General features: G+C 35.8%; 1 protein-coding gene across 4 annotated transcripts; it reads right to left on the reverse strand.

The window, feature by feature from the left end:
• Positions 1 to 11,928: 11,928 nt before the first annotated feature.
• Positions 11,929 to 21,856, reverse strand: LOC135673689 (uncharacterized). Of its 4 annotated transcripts, none has more exons than XM_065182892.1 (10): positions 21,679 to 21,856; positions 20,129 to 20,290; positions 16,514 to 16,709; positions 15,982 to 16,022; positions 15,684 to 15,771; positions 14,945 to 15,589; positions 14,792 to 14,862; positions 14,157 to 14,447; positions 14,005 to 14,061; positions 11,929 to 12,317 (listed from the first exon to the last, which is right to left on the reverse strand). In XM_065182892.1, exons 2-10 carry the CDS (start codon positions 20,246 to 20,248, stop codon positions 12,120 to 12,122), a joined length of 1,707 nt encoding a protein of 568 aa, XP_065038964.1. In that variant the 5' UTR covers positions 20,249 to 20,290; positions 21,679 to 21,856; the 3' UTR covers positions 11,929 to 12,119. The 4 variants fall into 4 exon arrangements, with proteins under 4 accessions (XP_065038964.1, XP_065038963.1, XP_065038966.1 ...); XM_065182891.1 differs by having other exon boundaries at positions 14,768 to 14,862; XM_065182893.1 differs by lacking the exon at positions 11,929 to 12,317 and adding an exon at positions 12,333 to 12,466 and having other exon boundaries at positions 14,768 to 14,862.
• Between the last annotated feature and the right edge of the window lie 267 nt (positions 21,857 to 22,123).

The raw sequence follows: 22,123 nt of genomic DNA on the forward strand, positions 1-22,123 counted from the left end.
CTAAATTTGACAGGGCACTTTCAGCCATTATATACGAGAGAGAAAAAAAGGATTCGAAATGTTTGTAAATATGGACAATTAATAATTGCATGGAAATATTTCGATTTGATCCAAAGATAATATTTTAAGGAAATTAAGCTTAAATCCATTAATTTCCCAACAAAGTGGCCATGGAAATTATGTGTTAAATGCAAGATCTATCATACCGTAACGTACCGGAGTTTCGACCCGGGCTCGGTACGGTATGGTACTGGTGTACCGGGTGGTACATCAGGGTGTACCAAGCGTGTACCGAGCGATACACCCTGGTGTACCGAGCGATACACCCTGGTGTACCGAGCGATACACCCTAGTGTATCGATAATTTTATATTATTTTATATTATAGCAGTGCTATAGTATAGTATTATAGTACTGTAACACTATAGCGATACCGAACGGTCCGCGTATCGATAATCTATCAGACCGGTACGTACCGCTCGATACGGGCGTTTCGCTTGGCAAACCTTGACTAAATGAGTTATCTAATGGGTCCTGATATTTATTGTTTTACTAAAAGTAAAAAACTAATATTATGTTAGAAAATCTAGTACAATATTCTCCTTCGATATTATAGCAGATTAACTTAAAAATAATCTGAGTCATTCTTTCCTCAAAAAAAAAAAGAAGAAGAGGATTTTGATATTATAAACCTGATTATTTTCCCTATAAACCTATGTAATTTTTTTTATATGAAAAAAATTACCTGATATTTCAAAGATAAAATGTTTCTTCAAGTAGTAAAGTCCATGATATTTTAAATATATATTTTTAAAAATAAACGATGAAGACAGGTCTAATCATATGATCTTACTATATTATGATGAGTCAAGATTTTTACCAGATAAACTGGTTAATATTTTTAAAAATTTATTAGCTGAAATTTTAGATTCTCAATCTTTACTACATTAAGACTAATATTTTGAGTGTTAAAATTTGTAATATAAGATTTGGAACTTTCATCTTGAGACAATGGAGCACATTAAATAACTATTAGATGAAGTTTTTGAAATGATGTTGCTGTTCTTAAAATTTTGATTTCTTCTCCTACTATTTTATTATTCTTCAAATTTTTTTATTTCCTCTTTATATTTTATTTCATGATAAAGCCAACTGAACATGATGGATGGATGAATTATGCCTTGTCCTTGTAATATTAAATGGGAAAAACCAACAACAGGTCAGTTCAAACTAAATTATACTATTGATCATAGTTATCAAGATGCTAAACAACAATTACTGTAAAGACAAGACTATTCAAAGCATTTTATTTGACTCTTGACAATAATTTTCAATGTGTCCATATCAAATTAGACTAAAATAATGATTGATAACATTAATAGACAATCACCTCCCCAATAGTTAATTTAAACATGCTTTTCACCTGTTGCCTAATATTAGCAAATTCACTCGATATCTAAAATAATGCATGCATTCTCATAAGAAAATCATATGATATCTACTACTAATATACTTTTGGTTATCTTTAATATCTCAATTCTTATATTTTAAAAAATTATATTGAGATATCTATATTTTAAGAAAGTGAAACATTAATATCTCTGAGTTAAAAAGATAATTTTATAGAATTAAAAATCAAGAAAGAAAAAGAAAGTTGGAACGACGAATTAAATGTTTCTAAATATAAAGATGTAAATTTTAAAAATATAATGATGGGATGTTAAAGATAATTAATTAAATAAAAAAATATGTAATTAATATTAGCAAATCGTACGGAAGATCGAGATATAAACTTCGTCACGGAAGACGCAAACCCTATTCTAGGAAATTACGTAAGTGCATGCACGCATCGCTTACTTTATGCTGTGCCAAATGCTGACATAGCTGTGGTATTATATATGGGTAGCTAAATATGACCAACATCCGTCTGCGTGTAGCGCTTCACCAATGTCATCGCCACCGCAACTCCATCTGCTTCAGACATCTCAAGCCTCTCCCCCGCCCGGGACAGTATCCGAGTCCATTTTGCCCCTCACCTTCTTCGACATACTATGGTTGCGAGGTGGAGCCGTGGAGCGAGTCTTCTTCTACCGTCTCCCCTACTCCACCTCCTATTTCTGCGCCTCCGTCATCCCCGACCTCAATTCCTCCCTCTCTCTCGCTCTGCAGCAGTTCTACCCTCTCGCCGGCAAGATCCGAAGGTCCCCCGGGCCCGATGACGACAAGTACTAGATCCGTTACGTCGCCGGCGACTCCGTGTCGTTCACTGTGGCCGAGTACGACGCCGACTTCGATGAGGTCTCCGGTGACCACGCACGTGATGTGGGCTCGCTGCTACCGTTGCTTCCCCGGCTATCGGGGTCCGACGACGACGGCGTGCCGGTGCTGGCCTTGCAGACGATCCTTTACGAGGTGTAGAGACATGGCCGGAGAGAATCAAGTCTATCGTGCCTCGACAACCATTAAGCGTGGCGGGATCACCCAGGTTTCGGGTGTACGATCTGGACTTTGGATGGGGAAGGCCGAAGAAGGTGGTGATAACCTCCATCATGAGGTCAGGAGCCATGTCTATGGCGGAGAGCAGAGAAGAAGAGGGTGGGGTGGAGATTGGTTTGGTGCTACCCAAGCATGAGATGGACCAGTTTGGGACTTGCTTCTCCGATGGCCTTGAGCAATTGCACTAAACCTTGTTCTAAATAGCAAATAAAGAACAGCATACAGAGTATAATGAGAGTTCTTGCCAGCCTTTTTTGCTGGGAAAAGAAAATTGCAGCTGAGAATAAATTAAAAGGCAAAATCGTGTAGGAATTAATATGAGTCTATGTTATGCTTGTTTGCATCAATGAATTTATCCTGCTTTAATAACAGATGAATTTTACTTTCTTTTTTGTTCTCTACTGACCGAACTTGATATTCTTTTTGGTTTTTTAAGTTAAATATTATATATTAAGATGAAAAATTCTATGCTCGACGAAGTAGCGCTTTGGTCAAATTGCAACTCTCGATCGAATCCAATGACATTCTTACATAAATTCAAACTTGCGACCTATCAACTATCAACTAATCGCTAAGTTGACTTAGAAGAAAAAGACAATGATACGATCATAAAAATAGAATCCTACAGGCGATGCTTGTGGCCACCATACTATTCCCAATACCTCTTTGATACGCAACTGACCAAGTCAAAGGTGTGCTGGACTAGTAGATATCTCATTGATTTTTTATTGGAGGATTCCATTCCCACTGATATTTCTAAGCTCTAGAACTTTGGACAGTGCCTATCATTTTGATTGGATGCTTGTTGATGAGCATGTCGACTTCTTGATCAATCTAAGCACTACAACTTTGTCGAGGAGACCGTATGTTTCAGCCAAAGTCACACCCGTCCATGAAGGGCGACGTGACAAAAAGGAAATTATTTGCCCAGAAGTCACCGATTCTTCCAGCTCCGATTGAAGATTTCAAGGTAGCTTTCAGAGAGATATGGAAACGCAATATTTCTTGATCCTCGCACCTCAAATTATGCATCGTTCCCAACTCATCCTACGATAATACTGGTGCATACCTGCAGGGACGTGGCCGAGGCAAGGATGAGGTTGCAGCGGCGCCCACAGTCAGTAGCAAAGCTTTGGACGGATTCTGAGATGATCCATCCATCGCAGGCCGGGAAGAGATGTCACACCAACCATATATAGATGGGGGGAAGCCAAACAAAGGTTAGAAAAACGTCGGGCTTCAATATCTGAAGAGTTTGACAGGTTGACTATGCCAACTCTTCGGAAGCCGTTCTCTCGGTCAGTGACTGAGACGGATGATAAGAAATCAACGACGCAAACACCTCTCTCAGTGCAGTGTGAGGCTTTGGTTGCCTTCGAAGACAATGATGCTCGTAGAAAAGGAAGATTCATTTAGTTTTCAGGACAGAAGGGTCGTTTGACTTGACAACACAAAGTATGCGAAGGAAAGTACTTACAATCGGTATTGTCATCTCAACCAAATAATTATTTAAACAACTTTGATTTTTTTTTGTTTGACGAATTCTTAAAAAAAATTATTCTTTTTAGATTATTTCAATAAATATTATTCGTTTAACAAGTTAAAAGGATCGATCGAAGAGCCGAATGATTGATCAAGACCTTTGTTAAGTAATTAGGCTATAATTAAGTTACAATTCGGCTAAAGAAGACCTTTAGTAGGTTAACAAAAGTGTAAGATAGTAGGCTATTTTGGACTCTTACTACTTTACATGTAACCTAGATGATGGTGCTACTTTGCATGTTTTAGGTGGCACTATTTCGATGATCGTACTAGTACTATTTGGAGCGATAATTGTACTGTCAATATCCATATTCTCAAATATTTTTGGTTTGATTTACTTTATGTTTTAAGTTGTTTAAGGCATTTTTATCATTACCTTACTGAGTTGGTGAGTTGAGGACAAAAACACTTAAAATGTTTTTGAGCTAAAATGAGAAGTTTATTTTATAAGAAGTCTTCTCTTAAGTTATAACGATTATAGTTTGTAAAGATATGAGTATTTAAAGTATATGGTTTAGTTTTAATCATTGAAACAAATCAAAGGTGTAAAGATAGTTGATCTTTACTCGTTGAAAATCAATGAGCTTAAGGAAAGAAGGATCGAGAGAGTAGATATTATTAGATTATGTGATCCTATTTAATTAGATAAGATATATATTTCAAATCGGATATCATCATGGTGTATTTATAAATCAAATAAAGGTATAATATCATGATCTTAATATATCATTATTTGATTTCAAGTTTGGTATTAAATTTTTTTTCTTGCATAACAGTAGCACCATTATAGTTTTATATTTAGCAATAGCAAATGGATAAAAATTTATATTTTTATACATAAATTAATATCATTACACTTATTTTCAAAATAATATTAAAAACATGTCAAATTTGAATAAAAATATTTTTAAAATTCGAAATTCACACAAAAATTAGAAAATTTATGGATGCATTACTTGAATGTTGTCGCCATGTTGTAGTGAAAATCTACGGTAAAATACATGATATTTATATTATTGCACTCATAATTTTATTTTTAGAATAATCCTAAAAATATGATAAATCTGAATATAAATATTTCTAAACTCACACAAAAGTAATAGAAAAATAAGGATTCACTATTTGAATGTTGTTGCCCCTAACGACAAAAATATTCTATGATGAAAGTCTAAGGTAAATGGATAATATTCAGGTCATTGCTCATAAATGAATTTTATTACATGCTTGTATGATCATAATGAAAAATATGGCAAATTTGAATGTGAATATCTCTAAATTCACACAAATATACTATTTGGATGGTGTTGTTAGTTGTTACTATATAGTAAAATTCTAAGGTAAAATGAGTAAATTTGTCCTTAACACTAATATATAAATGTTGTTATACTCATTAAGAATCATATTGAAAATATGACAAATTTGAATATAAATATTCCTAAATTCATTGAAAAAATTTATAAATTTAAGGATGTTTTTATCCTTGTTTGAAGAAAGATTTAAGGAAAATTGACAATATTTTTATCATTTCACAAACAAATGAGTGTCTTTACACTCATTTTCAAGATCATTTCGATAATTCAACTATGAAAGTGAGGTTAAATGAATAATTTTTATGTTCTTACACTTAAAAATGAATGACATTACATCTATTTTCAGAATGGTTTTGTAAATATATAAAATTTCAATTTTAATGTCCTTAAATTGACACAAAAAATAAAAATTATCCATTCATTATTCCAATGTTGTTTCCCTCTACGATGAAAGTGCGAGGTAAATAGACTATGCTACATTTGTCATAATATATCAATAAATTATAAATAATTATTTTATTTAAATTAGGAATATAGTTATTTAGAAATATAATTATATAGAAATATAACTATATTCTAATTCTAAATACAACCTATATACAGGATTACGACTTCCATATTCTACTAACACAACTCGAAGGGCATTCGGAGATTCTCGAAAAGGGTGTACTCTCAGGTGAAATCCAAAAACCTAAGGCTATATATCTCCCCAAACTTTGGTCTTAGGATCATATTTCATGTTTCTACATGGATGAAAAACTTCCAAAGGATGGAAGCAAACATAGCGCTGATGGCAAAGAAGAAGGAAAAAGAAGAAGAAGAAGAAGAAGAAGAAGGGGAGAGAGTTGATTGGTTGAATCTTCATGTTGATATGCAGGAACTCATCGCTGATCGACTCACCATTGACATCATCGACTATATCCGCTTTCGTTGTGTATGTAAGGCATGGCGCTCTACCAACCACTGTAGTCGCACATACCCTCCCCAACTCCCATGGCTCCTTTTGAGATATGACGATGACATCGATCGTCTCTTCTTCTACTCCTTATCAAGTGCAAAAGTCCACTCAATTAAACTTCCAGTAATCGATGGAGAAAAAATCAGCGGCTCATTTGACGGATGGTTAGTTCTTGAGAATAAACTTTCTTGCACCATATCTATCTTAAATCCTCTCACGGGTGTTCATATCCATCTTCCGATGCTCCCAAGATATCTTTGGAACAATAAAAATTGCCCATCGCTTTGGAGGATGGCAACATCTTCGAACTCATCGACGTCCTACAAAGGTTGCATCATCGTTGTTATCCCCACCCAGTTCAATTTTCTCCTAGCTATCAACGAGGACCATAAATGGACAAAGTTGGACAACATGAGCGACTATACTGATGTTATCTACTTCAAAGAAAGCTTTTATGTTATAGATAGATTTGCACGAGTTTCCATTTTTGACTCATGCCTCAGGAAAGTGACTGTCATTAGTACTCGAGGGAATTTGAGATACGGGGCTTGTCAATTGGCAAAGTTATCTGAAGAGCTTATAGTCTTTAAAACCAAATATGTTAAGAACTCTGCTAATCAATTAGTTTTGAAAAGGATCTATATCTTGAAGATGAACCATCGACTTCTATCATTTGAGGAGGTAAAGAGCTTAGGCGAGCACATGCTTTTCATAGGCAACACTTCTCGGTCGATCTCATGCTCAACTACTCGATACTCCCCTGGAAAACACGACACTATCTATATGCATGTTCAGCCTACTTGGAGGTATATCGAAAGTAAACCTATTTACATTAAGTCGGGTGTATATAACTTAGAGGATGGCTCTTTGAAGCCCCTACCATTCGACATCGGTGATAAAAGATGTAATGGCTATTTACCTTTGTGGCACGTACCATATCTATCTTAATATGTTTCTTTTGACTATTTTTTATGTAAACATTGTTTACTCGTAACGAAGTGATTTAATAAAGGTAATCATTTGTGTTTTTATATTAAAATATTGCATGTGATGAAAATAGCTTCATGAGATCGAAACCCAAAAGCTGCTGAAATCGCAGTAACACCGCATGTTGTAAGCTAAAGCCCAAAGAGCTATCGAACTACGATTGCATTAACACTGCATCTTGTCAGCATGATCCACCGATGGATTTGTTTGCGAGCCACAGTATGCTGTGGAGGACATGGTTGTTATAAGCACTAAAAGAAACTTTATGGGCTCGAGTTGTAGAAGGATGCCGGAACTCATGATCCCGCCGATCAATTTGGGATGATACCTTCGAACTAAAAAAATACCAAAACCCTTGATCTCGGTGACCTATTTTGAGAATTATTTTTATTCGAGCTAATTATATGTTATCTGTTGTAGTTATACCTTTTTAGCATCTCGATTTTTAGATTTAAAAAATTTATATTAGAATCTCTATACTTATAAAATTGAAACACTTAACTTCATTTATCATAGCGTTATTGATTTTATCGATGGTAATATGAAAACAATAAGCAAAAATATAATTTTAACGTCTCATGTATGTTTTTGGTGGTAGCGGATGATAGTATTGCTGGGGGCTATGACAATTTCATCGGTGTCGATACAAAATGTAGAGCGACTAAAGGGAGATGGTCTACTACGAGTTGGACATGACTTTCCTTTATTCGTCTTGTGATATGTTTGTCTACGATGTCAACTTCCTCATGACTTGCCATGTCCACTAGGTCACTTGTGTTGCCTGCCATTCCCTCGAAGTTGCCTTCGCATCTCTGGCACAAGTCCGTGATGGATCCACCTTCTATGGGCTTCCTATAATCCCGATCCTCTTGCCACCCCTTGGCATTTTTTTGGCCTTCTTGTTGTCTCGCTCTTGCCTCTCCATCTCTGAATCCATGACAATGTCTTGGGTGAAGGCTACCATACTAGGATAGAGTCAAATGGTGGGGTTGCAGAGTGAACGATGGTGCGTGGAAGCAACGACCCACGTGGTTGGCCTGCAGTAAAAAATGACAACGACCCTATCACTACGGGTGGCCCTTGTGGTTGGCCTGCAGCAAAAAATGACAACGACCCTACCACTACAGGTGGCCCTCATGGCCACATTGTGGTTCAACATCAAGCTCTAAGAGCATGATGTGACAACAAAAAGAGGTAGTTGGGTGCGCTCCGACGATTGGAGGCGTGCTCTGGAGTGTCTGTGAGGCTAATCACCATCACCGCGTCGTGGGTCACCGATCACAAAGCCTGAGTCACCAACGTAGTTATCGATTGACGCTGACATAGATACAAAGCGTCGCATTTGCATCATCTTCTTCTTATCTCAACTCTCATCATCAATCTCCCTCCTCATCCACAATAGTCACCCGTGACCCCCTAACGACGTCGTCATCTGTCACCACTATATATATATATATATATATATATATATATATATATATATATATATATATATATATATATATATATATATATATATATATAATTAAAATTATCTTTTTACTCATCAATTTTTATGTTTCTGTCAATAAAATCGATCAAGTTAGGGGAAATATAGCTAGATGTTTCACTTTTATAATTATTAGGAATTTCAATATAAATTTTTTAAATCTAAAGGTCGAAATGGTAAAGAAGTCTAACTAATATATAATTAGCCGTTTCTATTTTTATGCACACAATATCATATTATTATACTTAAGACAAATTCTACATATAAGAAACAAACCAAACTAAATAGACAATATAATTAGCCCTTTCTATTCTAATAAATGGATGTCTTTATACTCATTTACAATCATACTTGAAATATGATAAATTTGAATGTAAATAATTCTAGATTCATACAAAAATAAAAAATAAATTAAAGATATTATTATCTTGTATGCGGAAATTTTTAAGGAAAATGGACAGTATTTACATCATTTTACAAACAATCGTACTCTCATTCTCGCGGTCATACCGATAATTTATAAATTTAAATTTAGATAAACCCTAGATTCACACTAAATAAAATAAAAACTATGGATTCACTATTTAAATAAAATTATTTGAAATGTGAGTTTGTGCAGTTTAGATTTTAATGTACTTAAATAACTATCGATTCACCATATGGATAGTTTTTCCACTATAGTAAGAGGCAACATGGATGGAATTTTGTGTTATCCTCACAAATGAATGTCGTTATATATGTTTTTAGAATCATGATAAAAGCATATCAAATTTGAATTTACGTATCTCAAAATTTATATTAAAATGAAAATATTATCGATTCACTATTTAGGTGTATCCTTTTTAAGGTGAAGGTATCAGTAAATACATAATATTTATGTTGTTACATTCGTTTTCAGATAAATAATTAAAGTATCAGCAAAGGCTTTTTTCTTTATTATGCACACAAGTGTCTGATTGGAATATACTTCTTGTAGAATGACTTGTTTCCTTCGTTACTTCATCATGAATGAGTATTCTAATTTATAGGAGGTATGTAAATCCAAAAAAACAAAGAAACAACTACGAATGTTAGGAATAATGCCACACACGTTCTAATATAATAGTAATACAACTATATTATAGTTATCCTAATATATAGTAAATACTAAATAATTAAATAATTTAAATTTAAAATATAACTATATAGAAATACAACTATATTCTAATTATGAATAAAAGATGCTTTTTAGTAGTTTGAGTTGATCTTGATAGGAAGAGGGGATAGAGATATCAAACGGAGGAAGAGTAGGACAAGTTTCAATCTTCTATATTTTTCTCAAAAAAATACTTTACATTTTTAGAAATTCTCTTTATTTCATGACCCAACATATGAGGTTTATATAGTCCCCAAAAATATATTACATTAATTGTATTCAAAATGAATAATTGTCTTTCAAGAAACCTTTTTAAGAACCAATAACCAATTTGACTTATCCTTCCATAAACTTTTAATCTATTTTTTTCTTCTTAATATAATGAATCTTCCTCTTGATGCAATGAACATTTCTTTTGATGAACAAGTTTAATTCCAACAGTTTCTTTAAAAGGGAGGCACTCTAACATAAAATCTCATAACTTAGGGCTCTATATATCATTGGATTTGGGTCTTACAACCATGTTTTATGTTTTAACATGGGTGGAAAACTTTCGAAGGATGAAAGCAAACAAAGTGTTGAAAGCAAAGAAGAAGAAGAAGAAGAAGAAGAAGAAGGGGAGGCGATTGATTGGTCAAATCTCCAAGTCAACATGCTTGAACTCATCGCTGATCGACTCACCGTCGATATCTTTGACTACACTCGCTTTCGTAACGTCTGTAAGAAATGGAACTCTAGCATCCCTCGTGATCGTGCGTATCCTCCCCAACTCCCATGGCTCCTTCTCAGACAAGACGACGATATCAATCGTCTCTTCTTCTTCTCCTTATCAAGTGCAAGAGTCCACTCAATTCAACTTCCAGTGACGAGTGGCGAAAAAATCATTGGCTCATTTGACGGATGGCTAGTCCTCGATAACAAATTTTGTTGGGCCATGTCTATCTTAAATCCTCTCACGGGTGTTCATATCCATCTTCCGATGCTCCCAAGATATCTTTGGAACAATAAAAATTGCCAATCACTTTGGAGGATCGCAACATCTTCGAACTCATCGACGTCCTACAAAGGTTGCATCATCGTTGTTATCCCCACCCAGTTCAATCCTCTCCTATCTATCCGTTTCGGCGAGGATGATAATTGGACCATGTTGGATGACAAGAGCATCTACACAGATGTCATCTACTTCAAAGAAAGATTTTATGTTCTAGACAGATATGCCCGAGTCTCCATTTTTGACTCATACCTTAAGAAAGTGATTGTTATCGGTCCTCAAGGGGATTTGAGACATGGGCCTCATTATTTTGCAGAGTTATCTGGAGAACTTGTAGTCTTTACAGGCAAATATTTAAGGAGTTCTATCAATATATATCAGTATTATCTAAAAAGGATTCATATCTCTAAGTTGAATCATCGACTTATGTTGTTAGAGGAGGCGAAGAGCTTAGGTGAGCACATACTTTTCATAGGTAATACTTGTCGCTCCATCTCGTGCACAACTACCCTATACCCTCGTGGAAAACATGACACTGTCTATATCTATCCTCGGTATACTTTGAATGAATATATTATATCGGGGGTATATGATTTAGAGGATGGCTCTTTGAAGCCCCTACCATTCGACATCAACGTCGACGAGACTTGTAATGGGCATTTACCCATGTGGCATGTACCACATCTATCTTAATCTTCTGAGTCTGTTAATGTGTATATCTTTTAAGAGTAGTAATAATGAAGGGATATTAAATCTTGAATGTGTTTGCAAGTCTTCGAAGCCTCTCATGATATTGAAACCTTTTAGACTCGTAATAGAATTACTCCGTTGTTGGCATCGCCTTGCGAACCCCAAAAGCTGCTGCGTTGCAATTGCATTAACACTGCATGTTGTAAACAACAAAAACACCGAAAGCTAATGTACCACGATTGCATTAACATTGCATGTTGGCAGCAGGATCGGTCAATCGATTCGTTTGCGAGTCACAGCATGCTGTGGAGGACATGGTTATTGTAAGCACTAAAAGAAAACCGAAACCCTCGGTCTCCTCCACCAATTTTGAGGAGCATTTCTATTCCCATTGCACTCCGATCGATTGAAGAACATTACTTGTACAAAGTTGGCAATATGTATTATGTTGAAAGTGAAGGTAAATTTTCGGTAAGCAAGAAACAAAAAAGAGACAGCCACTTGTGTCTCTGCTATGTGAGACTATGTTTCTTCTGTGAGTTCATCGTCGCCGCCGCTACTGGAATTGTCATTGCTGCGGCTGAAGACTGGATTGCTTGAAATCAGCTGTGCTCTTGGCTTTCGCTCCCTTGGGTACGGATGAATGGCAGATAACTCCCTAATGCGTCGCATAACATATTGTGGTATGGGGAGTGTCACATGTTTCTTGTGTGGCCCAACCTAGAAAGATACTGTGTTAAGGATATCTCTAATGATATCAAAACCTCCACAAAACTGTAGCAAATTGATCACATTCTCGAACCAATTCAGAATAATGATCTACTTCACCAGTAATTACGTTCATGAAAATTTTCCACCTGATTCAAATGCTTAACAATGACAGCATACATAATAGTGTCAGACGACATATAATTTATTAACACCAAAGCACAAAATGATTATAAACAAATTGATGCCCAGAACGTAAAGAATAAATTTAAGAACTCGCAAGAAATTTTGCAATGCTTTGACGAATATAGACAAACAAGTTTCCATCAACAAATATCGGACACCTCCAAAGTGACTAGTCATTGGGGATAAAATGCAACTGGACAGTGTAACACTGACAAATGATTGAACAAAACATGAGCAAACAAGTGTCTGCATCAACACTTTTGGGGTTCGTATTATAGATCATGAATGTATCCCTTACATATATGCAATGACAAATAATTGTGAATTCAGGATCTATGCAAATAGGACCATCTCAGAAAGAAACTTATACACAGTATTGAAATATAGAGACAGATACAGATACTCAGCTGTAAGCATAATAAAGCTCAGGTTATCAATATAAGCTCAATGTTAAGATACAGGCCTTCTACTCGAACCACCAATAGGTGCTTAGTGCAAGAATATTATTCCTTCTACCTAAAGCAACTATAAAAGTGAAAATAATGCTTAGACAATAAACTGAATGAAGCAAGAAAGTTCGAGGAACATGTACAACAATCATCTTCCTCAAGAGTATAAATGAAAATAACAAACAGAATCTACCCATCTCTTTAGGATTGGCCACATGGGAGCAAGATGCGATTGTAAAAGAACAGCTTTCAATATGCATACACTGTTATGATTTTACAATTGCAATATACCAGGTTATAATTCTTATAGAGTGAGTGCCTCCAGAATTACACTTAACATGTTACAGTTGTTATGATCTAATAATATCTTTGTATGATACATTTAACATTTTTCTACTACATCTATCAAAGGTTTTTTTAATGAACTGTTCCAACTATTCTAACTGTTACTTGTACATAAATCATATCTTTTACATTTTAGTATCATAATTCTCTGTGAAAAGTTTAACATCTTAACATGAAAGTAAAAGTATTTTTTACAATATAATACTGTCATTTTTTTCTTAAATTCTGTTCTTTTTTTTATTTTTCCAAGTGTTTTACTTCTATGATAATTTATATCTTAAAATTTTCAAATTATTTTTTCATTGACCTGATACTGTCAATCTCAATCCCAACCATATTAATCCCTAGGTGATCTTTTATCCCAATCTTGCAGACTCTGAACTTGCATCAATGTACATAATCTAACTGCAAAACATGCTTTTAGCAAGCCATGCTATCATCCTCTCTCCAAGAACACAAGTACAATTAACTAATAGATGTTCATAATTACCCTTTTAGTACTTAATTCAGTTTACTAACTGCTTATTTATTTCCAACCAGATAGTTCACAGAGACCAAACAACTTTGATCCCTCGTCTATGTAAATCATAAGTCTCTATAGTTGCAGAAGACACGCAAAGAGAGAAGTTAAGCACCTCTTATAAGCAAGGAACATTTATGTCATAAAGCATAGTTTTAGATCTCTTCTCAGACATTGGAATAAAAAACACAACTCTTACCTGCTTTCTGTCATGTAACTGAGCAGCACTAGCTCTCAAAAGGTTTCTCCATTTATCCTGTAAAGTGAAGCAATTCTAAAATCAACAAAGATTTTCTTTTAATCAACAAAAACTTTTCATTAAGAAGAATTGATCATATGATTCATAAGGACCTTGAGATCCACAGACGTGCGGAAAGCAGATGTTGCGAATAAGAGCCTCTTGATATCAGTCCATCTGCCAACTCCATAATGGGAGACACCTTCAATGAGCTTCATCACTTCTGGAAGTGTCCAAAGTCTATGATGTTTCCTTCTAATCCCACTTTTCTCATTTCTAACTGTTCTGGTCCAGTCTTCTGATGCATTATTTCGTAACTCAGACTTTGGAAACCTTAAAGCATATGTTGCTCTAGATTCATCGGCAGTTAAGAATTCATCCTTGCTTATTATAGTCTCATTTCCCTGGATGGAAGGTTCTGATTAGTGGCCATAAAATAAAAAGCTACAAATAACAAAGGTACGTGACAAACAAATGTTTTGATTTCTGAGACCCCAAATATATGACATTGCATATCTTCCAGTGCATATATATGCAATTCAAAAAAGGTTGGGGTCTTGGGATCTTCAAATGCTACATGGTAATATACATTGAATATAATGATTAGTAAATTTTGTGCTTAACTAAAAGCTTCAGAAAATAACTGCAATGAAATGAAGCATACTGCAAACCATGAGTTCAAGAGAATCACTAGTAATGCAGGAAGACTCGGCAGAGAATTTACCACTTCATGGAAAGGATATCTCACCATAACTGCAGCATTTTTCCGACGCTGAACTCTGGAGGCATGCAGACCTCTTTGTTTCTGAATAACTAAACCTGCATCGGACTCTTGGTCAAACCATTGTCCTACCAGTTTCTACCAATAAATGATCAACTGTTCTAGCACAAGAAATTTTACCTCTAGTTTCTCTGCAGCATCTGGATTTCAAATCTGATGTTTCTTCAATATATCTTCGAGTAGGTTTGCGTAATCTCTTATTTGTTATAACTGCACTGTCTTCATCTCCCAAATGAGTCTTGTGTGCCTCAGAAAAATTTCCCACTCGAACATCCCTACCACACTGCACTGGCTTCTCAGCACCTATTCCAACCACCAGTTTGGTGGTATCAAATATACTTCCGAATGGACTAGACACTTCTTCAAAAAGATTTTTTGGAATCCATATTGTTTCATCATCAATCTCATTTGGCATAGAGCTGCATTGCGAGGGACTGGAAAATTTGTTAATTTCAGTCAGGTTCTGCAATTCAAAGAGTATATGATGCTCCAGAGACTGCTTGTCCTCCACTGATGTATCCCATCCCAATGTGCTTCTGAACACATCAGGAAGTTGATCGGTGCTTACATCATCGAACAAAAATGCATCTCGATCAGGTGTAGCAGCATCATATGGAGAATTAAGAGCATTTGACAAGTCTGAGAATTCTCCAGCATCACTATGTATTCCAATGCTTTTGGTTTGCAAATCTGATCTGAAATTTCTAATACATGATGTGTTCTGGGAAGCACATTTAACCTCAAGGCTTTCTGCACAGTCATTATCTGAATAAACAAAAAAAGATAAGGGGGGAAATTATAAGCAGCAGCCTAATTTAAGAGCTCCAATATAACAAGAAATGTACCAAAAGAGAGGTACCCCAAAAAAGTTCAGGACAGATGCTGCAGAAATTGCTTTGTCCATGAAGATTCCCTTCATTAACTCCCTGGAGCATGCTATCAACAAACTGCAAAAAACACACTACCATGTATCACAAAATTTAAAATGTACAAGTGCAAAGATTCCTGGAACAATTAAAGTAGAGCAAAACCCAAGATTGCAAACTAATACAAACAAAAGGTATTTGCACTTCATCTCCCACAATTCTTAATCTTTATTCAAGAAAATAGTCTCAAGTGTAAACATCTTGAGCTAGGATGAACACTGAACACTTCACCTCATGTTTCTGAATCAGTGCAGCATCAGAATAAATTTTTCCTGCAAGGAAATTGCATATAAGTACGTACACATACATCAATACACATATAACGAAACTAGAGAAGAGAATAAACAGCAGAAGGGACTTTATTCGAGTGTTTCATCCTTAAAGCATTGATAATTAAAACCGTGAAGTTGGAGGAGGCACAGATTCTTGTTGCAAATTGTCACTGTGCAATGAAGAGATTGCCGACATCATGTAAAAAAGAAACAAAATTAAAAGGCAAAGGCAATTTAGAGCAGAATATAAGATGAAAAGTTACTTGCATCTACGCAGCAACTCAAAGCTAAGAAACCACATATAAAAACCACATGAAGTCACATGATTACAGGAAAACATAATAATTTACAAACACACACACAAATATAGAACAAACTGAAAAAAAGACTACTATTTAATAAAAATTTTAGCAATCACAAAAAAAAATCACTCCATCAAAACATAAAATAGGAGATAAATAAACTTTTAACACATCTAGCAATAATCATACCAAAATCTGCTTTACAATCTGTGTAATCAACTGCAAATGTAAAATCTTCGATAGCTAGGCACTCTTTAGAATGCTCTGAGCCCATAAGCATGATATTGTTGCTTAAATCTTTTTCAATTTGTGGCTCCAAAAGTAAATGCTCAACCTCCATTGCTTCATCTTCTGAGGCAGGAAAAAGTACACCATGAATTTCATCCTGTAATAGATTCAAGATGGAAAAAATAATTACAACCTGGTTGATTACAAGTTCAGAATTTAAGAAGGACAAAAGATCATACTAAACCTAGTATCAACATATCATTCTTAGCTGTGCTTTCATAAAAATACACGAGAAAATTCTCTAATTTCGAGTAAATGCTAGATATAGATATTGTTGGGATTGGTAAGCACTTGGATTCGTGGAGCCAGTGTCCCAGTGGGATAAGGAATTCCTGTACAAGAAAGAGTTCTCGTGAAGGAAGGGAACCCTACTAATTAGGGTTTGGTTCTTTTATAAATATATCATGTATCTCTATGTTTTAGTTTAAAGGGGGAGTGGGGAGTAGGATACGAATACTTTTAGAATTCTTAGATTTTTCTAGGGCATCTAGAGAGGGTACTCTAGAGTTTCTAGAGAGGACAAGAGAAAAAATATAAATTCTTCAAGGGTTTATGTGAGAGGGTCTGCAAAGAAATATATGCTTGAGTGGAGAAAGACTAAGGTCTTGTAATTGATTTCACATGGTGGATGTAAGCGGGAATTGTTGAACCACGTTAAATCTTGCGCTTGCCTTCTGGTATCTTCTTGATTGTTGATCTATACAATTTGGTTTGGTTTTCAGAATTCTCCACTCCCTCCCCAACAAGTGGTTTTAGAGCCAAAAAGATCCGGTGGTCAGAGATTCAATAAAGATGAACGACAAAGATTGAAAGGGGCATGGAGCAAAAGTATATTCTCTTCACAAGGCACAAAAGTAAACAAAATACTCACCAAGAGAGAGATGGTTGGGATTGACAAGTATTTTATGATTCCCAAAGCCAGTATCCCAATGAGATAAGGAATCCTAGTACAAGAAGGCGTTCCCGTGAAAAAAGAAAACCATTTACTTAGGGTTTGGTTCTTCTATAAATATCTCATGTATCTTTAGGTTTTAGCGGGAGAAGAGCAAGATGTGAGGAATACTTTTAGTACTCTTAGGTTTATCTAGGATATCTAAAGATAGTACTCTCTAGAGTTTTCAGATAAGAGAAAATGTGCAAATTCTTCGAGGTTTTATGCAAGAGGGTCTACAAGGAAATTTGTGCTTGAGCATGGGTAACTCAAGGTTTTGTAATTGATCTCACATGGTGAATAATTTAGTTTTTCTCCATGGATGTAGACAGGAGTTACCAAACCATATTCAATCTTACATCAACTTTCTGGTATATTCTTGATTGTTGATCTCTACAATTTCTTTTAGTTTTTGGAATTCTCCTCTCCCCAACAAATATAAGATTCCAAAATCAATAAGCGCTATCAAGTGTTGGGCTTTTTTGAGAAATAATAAGAGATATCATTCACATGACTACTATTAAATCTCTAGATTTGAAGTTTATTAGCAAAACATATAGCAGTAAAGGCAAGTGTAAGACCAGGTGCAAGGAAGTGGTCATAGAAAGAATCATACACACAAACTCCCAGGATTCCAATTTAGCAATGAGTGTCACCCCGAGTTCTACAGTGGGCAAGCCAACTAGCAATCACAGATACAAGTTCCTATGATCCCAATATAGGAAATGAGATTCAAATCAAGTTCTAAGGGGGGCAAGGCAACTTGAATAAACCAGTCCAGCTACGAAAGGGTTAACAACTATAATTTTATTATTTAGAAATTCTCACAATAATATATAGTGCAGTAATCAAAATATTCCTAGTTGACTCCCAACCAAGACGTCAGCTATTTCTGAAAGCAAGAGAACATTGAAACAAGCAAACAGAATAAATCAAACAAGTGGAAACTTATTGACATAATAATTTTTTTCGGGAGTTCAATTAGGTGTGTATTGGAGATGTCAATTTTCAAGTTGGTCTCAAGTATATGAACTCAATTGGGTAAATTAGAAGTTGCAATTTCAGCCCAGATCTGAAATGCATCAGGTCTTATTTGTTTAACTTTGAGAGGGATGACAGTGAAATCAGAACATAATTTTCCAAAGGTGAGTCTACTCGAGACTGGAACAAAATCATTAAACTCCCCAAACCCAATGTGCCTGATCCTTGCCCTCCCTATCTCACATAAAAAAGCCATCCTAGTAGAATTATATAAACTACTTTTCCTTTTATATTACTATTATAAACAATATATATATACTAAATATATTTCCACATTTGGGCAGGCAAAAAATTAATACTATCAATTTTTGTATGGATCGGAGATGACATCATGTTCATTAACCCAGGTTGGAATCCACAAAGATGGGATGGGATTTACAAGTGGTGAGGCTGGGGCGGTTTTTCACTCAACCTGGCTTGCACCAGCCCTCTGAAATGATTTTTAAAAAAGCAAGCTCAAACTAAGAACTAAAGCACCTTCCTTAGGACAACCAGTCAGTTTTTCACTCAACCTGGCCTGCACCAGCCCTCTGTAATGATTAAAAATAGCAAGCTCAAACTAAGAACTAAAGCACCTACCTTAGGACAACCAGTCAGTTTTTCAGTCAACCTGGCCTGCAACAGCCCTCCACAAGCTCAAACTAAGAAGTAAAGCACCTAGCTTAGGGCAACTAGTCATGCAGAATAGCAATACACCATTTGCCTCTTAGGAAAATGCAAGATATTATTTGTTCACATTGACTCCTTGGTTTTTGCTAATTGTTACACAACAAAAATATTATGCATACAATTCACATTTTTGCATTCGCCATTTCATTCTAAGACTAGATGAATTTTGGAATTATAGTCAATGCCAAAGGTTCCCACTTTACAGCTTAGTTGCCATTGGTGATTCATACACAATCATAGTCATCTCTCAATCCAACCAAGTGTCCCAAAGAGATTTAAGCAAGGTATGCAATTTCGTACCGTACTGGAGTTTCGACGTTCGCTCGATACGGTACGAAACTGTATACCGAGCGGTAAACCGTTCGGTAAATATATATATATATATATAAAGGCGACGTCGCCTTTTCCTTCTCCCACGCGGGGCGACATCGTCGAGGCGACGCGACGTCGCCTCGTATATATATATATATATATATATATATATAATATTTTTATAAAAGACGACGTCGCATCGCCTCGTATATATATATATATATATATATATATATATATATTTTTTTTTTTTTTTTTTTTTTCGTTCCGCTCGGTAACGGGCGGTCTGTGTATCGGTAAGCTGACGAACCGGTATGTACCACCCGTATCGAGTGGTATTATTCGAAATTGCATACATTGGATTTAAGTATACAAACCTTTAACAAAAAGGTTAATAGATCTCCATCTATGCATTTAAAAATCTTGACAAAATATACGAGAAGAATGTCAGATGAGACCTAAGATTAAGATTTAAAATCACAGAAACAATAAGACAAGAGGGAGACAATAAGTAGATAGAAGAAATGAAACATTCCTTATTGGTTTCAAGGACACTTACAAACCTGAACAGGCTTACAAGTGAAGTTATTTTGGCACATGCTTGGCTTCACCCACCCATTTTCTATGGCACATTTCACCATGCCATCCTTGCAATCATCATGCACAACTTCCACAATTTCCATAAATATGGAAGTGCAATTAGTAGTTCCACCAATCCTAATAAACTGCAAAATTAAAAAGAGAAATCACTCTAACAGCTAAACTTTTCATCATAACTACCACATGTAGAAATAGGTAATTTTGCTTATACAACACTCAGAATCATTGTAATGTTTTTAGGACACATATCCCATAAGCAAACATGTCCACATGTAAACCTCGGGAGCTAGTGGCGGCAATGGGTCTAGATTTGGTCAAGTAAACAGACTAAATCAGTTTGAGAGCTAAAATCACAGCAATAAGCTTAAAAGCCTGGATAGATCAAATGTCTTCATGGGTATAATGAGGAGAACATCCCCGTTTAGTCTATCATGACTCAATTTTGATATTCTCATCTATGTCTTAATTCCAACTGAATGAAGTATAAACACCCCTAGTTTAGTTTCATATCGAAAGTGGGAGAAACATGAGTTGGTATATAAGTACTGCATGAGTGTACCATCATTAACACAGACAGATTAAGCATTTTGGATCACATAGTTATAAGACCAAGACAATGTGTCAATTATCCCATTCAATCAAATCATGGCAATTGGTATAAGGAAAGCCTAATATTAGATATGGTGGGTATCGTGATGAGTTTAAGTAGGAAAGGACCGACTAAAGGCACATCATAGTTTAGTAGGAAAGGACCAACTAAAGACACATCATGGACTGTAATACACAAAGTTCAGTTTCACATTAGAAGCAAGAGAAAAGTTGAATCGGTCTTCAAAGGTTGGATAGATGTACTAAATATTTTCTGAGCCACTGGTTCATACTTGTCATGTTAATGCATCAGTTATCTAGATAAATTAAAAAATTAAAATAACTAAGAGAAATTTTGTCATATTAATGCATCAGTTATATGGATGGATGAATTAGAAGAATTACGATAACCAAGAATAAATTTGTAAGTAGTAAAGACATTCCATGATAGCTTCCTGTTGAGCTTGACAGAGCAGTAGCTTATCACACAAAATACGCGAACTGAGTAAATTAATCAAAGATAGACTACTCCAATACCCAGTCACAACAGAGGACTAGTGGACACACCTACATGAGACGACCATATGCACCAGAATTCAACATATTCCACCTTCTAAGCTACCACCCTCTAAGAGCCTAATCAGTATTAGTTCCACTTATATTCCAATAACATATCTGATGAAGAACATCCCCGTTTCTGGAAACGAAAAGAGGTAAGCATTAAAGAATCATCACGACATATTTCATTCTTTCATGTAGAATATCTGAACCACTATTTCCTCCAAATCAATGATCAAACACATTCGACCACGAAAAAGAACGAGCATTACAAAAGCATGACATCCAACCCCACAACATTCTCAAAGAAAAGAACAAAACATGAGCAGGACAAAAATGGAAGAAAGAGGAACCAAGGCCGGCTCACCTCGAGGTACTTGCGATGGAAGCGGAGGACCGACGAGGGAACCGAGCGAAGCGACGGAGGCGAGAGGGAGAGGACGAAGACGCAGAAGGAGCACGCTCGGCGTTCGCCTTTGCTCTGCTCTGCGCTGCGTTTGCTTTGCTTTGCTTAGCTTCGGCAACGGACTCGAGGGGGCTGGGGGAAAGGCGGATTGGAATTATGGGACTGGGGTCCGAGAGGCACAAAGGAAGCATGGTGGCACGTGGACGGCAATCCCTTTTCGGGGGGCCCACGTGGGGTAGACGGTAGTGATACGCTGGCGACGACGGTCGCCGGTTCGATGTCACGTGCGACAGGGGGCGTGAGGCGGCGGTTTTTCTTGAGGGGGGAAAATATTTGCTAATTTTTTTAATGTTTATTTGCCTAATTATCATAACTAAACTATCATCCATTCGACTAAGTTTTGATA

Source organism: Musa acuminata, chromosome BXJ1-5, assembly GCF_036884655.1.
Source record: "Musa acuminata AAA Group cultivar baxijiao chromosome BXJ1-5, Cavendish_Baxijiao_AAA, whole genome shotgun sequence".
In the NCBI taxonomy this organism is placed as follows: domain Eukaryota; kingdom Viridiplantae; phylum Streptophyta; class Magnoliopsida; order Zingiberales; family Musaceae; genus Musa; species Musa acuminata.

Bases quoted from the DNA above. Each gene is read 5' to 3' on its own strand.
- LOC135673689 (XM_065182891.1), bottom strand. From the start codon at position 20,248: ATGGAAATTGTGGAAGTTGTGCATGATGATTGCAAGGATGGCATGGTG. The intron at 15,590-15,683 runs GTACCTCTCTTT...TTGTTTATTCAG, and splicing joins CTGTCCTGAACTTTTTTGGG to ATAATGACTGTGCAGAAAGC. The intron at 12,318-14,004 runs GTAAGAGTTGTG...GTATCTTTCTAG, and splicing joins AGTTACATGACAGAAAGCAG to GTTGGGCCACACAAGAAACA.